We start from the raw sequence: 2,604 nt of genomic DNA on the forward strand, positions 1-2,604 counted from the left end.
GATTATAAAACATTAAAAACATTTACAACAGAGCAGATATTCCCGGGTGTAGGGGTGTGCGTCGATCCTTGCCCCCTTCGACAACATGGTCGCTGGTGGTGAGTCGACCGCTGCGGTTGTGTGGTCAGATGAGCTCCTCCAGTGTTTTCATAGGGCTCAGCAGGCGTTATCTACTAGTTGCGCTGTAACAATACCACGACCTGATGATCAACTTTGGATTGTCACCGACGGTGCTCTTAGGGATCCAGGGCTAGGCGCGACAATGTATGTTACGAGGGGGGAAAAGTTGTTGATCGCCGGACACTTTAGCGCTAAGCTTCGCAAAAATCAGATCAATTGGCTTCCGTGTGAGATTGAGGCCCTAGCTATAGCCGCTGCTCTGAAGCATTTTGGTCCATATATTACTCAGTCATCACAGAAGGCGTGTGTGCTCACTGACAGTAAACCATGCGTACAGGCCTTTGAGAAGCTGTGTAGGGGGGAATTTTCTGTGAGCCCACGTGTTACTACTTTCTTGTCTACTGCAAGCCGCTTTCAGGTCTCAGTTCGTCATGTTGCTGGGGCTGCTATTCTCCCTTCAGATTATGCTAGCCGCCATGCTGCACAATGTGACAGTCCGGCATGTCAGGTGTGTAGCTTCGTCCGTGAATCCATGGTCTCTGTCGTGTGCCGTACTGATGTTGCCGACATCTTGCGGGGAGCTCAGAAGTTGCCCTTTGCCAATAGGTGGTGAGTCGACCGCTGCAGTTGTGTGGTCAGATTAGCTCCTCCGGTGTTTTCATTGGACTCAGCAGGCATTATCCACTAGTTGCACTGTGACAATACCACGACCTGATGACCAACTTTGGATTGTCACCGATGGTGCTCTTAGGGATCCAGGGCTAGGCGCGACAATGTATGTTACGAGGGGGGAAAAGTTGTTGATCGCTGGAAACTTTAGCGCTAAGCTTCGCAAAAATCAGATCAATTGGCTAAGTTGTTGATCGCCGGACACTTTAGCGCTAAGCTTCTCAAAAATCAGATCAATTGGCTTCCGTCTGAGATTGAGGCCCTAGCTATAGCCGCTGCCCTGAAGCATTTTGTTCCATATATTATTCAGTCATCACAGAAGGTGTGTGTGCTCACTGACAGTAAACCACGCGTACAGGCCTTTGAGAAGCTTTCTGCGAGCCCACGTGTTACTACTTTCTTGTCTACTGCAAGCCGCTTTCAGGTCTCTGTTCGTCATGTTGCTGGGGCTGCTATTCTCCCTTCAGATTATGCTAGTCGCCATGCTGCACAATGTGACAGTCCGGCATGTCAGGTGTATAGCTTCGTCCGTGAATCCATTGTCTCCGTAGTGTGCCGTACTGATGTTGCCGACATCTTGCGGGGAGCTCAAAAGGTGCCCTTTGCCAATAGGGCCACATGGGTGTCTATTCAGGCTGAGTGTCCAGACCTCCGCAGGGTACGCGCACATCTTCGGCAGGGTACACGCCCTTCCAAGAGAGTTACCAATGTCAAAGATGTGAAACGGTATTTAAATACTGTTACCTTAGCAAGGGATGGGCTGTTAGTTGTGCGGCGTGACACACCACTGTCAAACACTACCGAATGCATCGTTGTTCCAAGCTCAGTACTGCATGGGTTGCTTATGTCATTGCACATTAGGTTAGACCACCCCTCGGCTCACCAGTTGAGACTTGTCGTTGGCCGGTACTTCTACGCGCTGGACTTGGATTCAGCCATCCAGCTTACCAGTAAGGGATGTCACCAATGTGCTGCACTGACTAAGTCTCCTGTGTTCGCAGTGGAGCAGTCCAGCTGTGATCCACCTGAGAGGGTTGGGTCTACTTTTGCAGCTGACGTGCTTAAACGTGAGCGCCAGCTCATCTTAGTCGTTCGTGAGCGTGTGACAACCTTTACATCTGCATTGTTAATTGATGACGAGCGGAAGGAAACGTTGCGGGATGGTATTTTACGCTTGTGTATTGGCCTTCGTCCGCTTGATGGCCCCTTTGCTATAGTTAGAACTGACCCAGCACCAGGTTTTTCAGCACTGGCCAAGGACACAGTGTTTGCTCAACACAGGCTGGCCATTGAGGTTGGCGATGCTAAAAATATCAACAAAAATCCGGTGGCCGAAAAGGCCATCCAGGAGCTACAGGGCGAGATTTTGCGACTAGAACCACACTGTGGGGTCGTCACCCCCTTACTATTGTCTGTAGCTGTTGCTCGGTTAAATAGCCGTATTCGGTCACGTGGCATGTCAGCCCGTGAGATGCTGCTGCAGCGTGATCAGTTCTCTCTCGAACAGTTACCGGTGCATGACCGGGAACTGATTGCGTTTCAGCATGCACAATGCCTGGCTAACCACCCCCACAGTGTTAAAGCTAAAGCTCCACTGAGTCGGGGTGCACCTAGCCTTGATATTTGCCCTGTCGACCTTGTGTATTTGTATAGCGACCGTAACAAGTCACGAGCTCGAAGCAGCTATCTTGTGCTTAGTTCAGACGGGATGTGGTGCAACGTCCGTAAGTTTACGGGTTCCCAGTTGCGGCGTAGTTCTTATAGGGTTCGCTTTCCAACACGGGGAAACAACATTCTAGACTTTGTTTACACCAC

General features: G+C 50.4%; 1 protein-coding gene across 1 annotated transcript; it reads left to right on the forward strand.

Annotated features, from left to right (window-relative positions):
- Positions 1 to 63: 63 nt before the first annotated feature.
- Positions 64 to 2,513, forward strand: LOC107701415 (uncharacterized; the record flags this gene model as incomplete). Its single annotated transcript, XM_016503416.1, has 2 exons — positions 64 to 726; positions 1,402 to 2,513. Coding segments are annotated over exons 1-2 (1,753 nt in total), but the record flags the coding sequence as incomplete, so codon positions are not given.
- Between the last annotated feature and the right edge of the window lie 91 nt (positions 2,514 to 2,604).

Source organism: Sinocyclocheilus anshuiensis, unplaced genomic scaffold (assembly GCF_001515605.1).
Source record: "Sinocyclocheilus anshuiensis isolate Anshui unplaced genomic scaffold, SAMN03320099.WGS_v1.1 scaffold1933, whole genome shotgun sequence".
Taxonomy (NCBI): Eukaryota; Metazoa; Chordata; class Actinopteri; order Cypriniformes; family Cyprinidae; genus Sinocyclocheilus; species Sinocyclocheilus anshuiensis.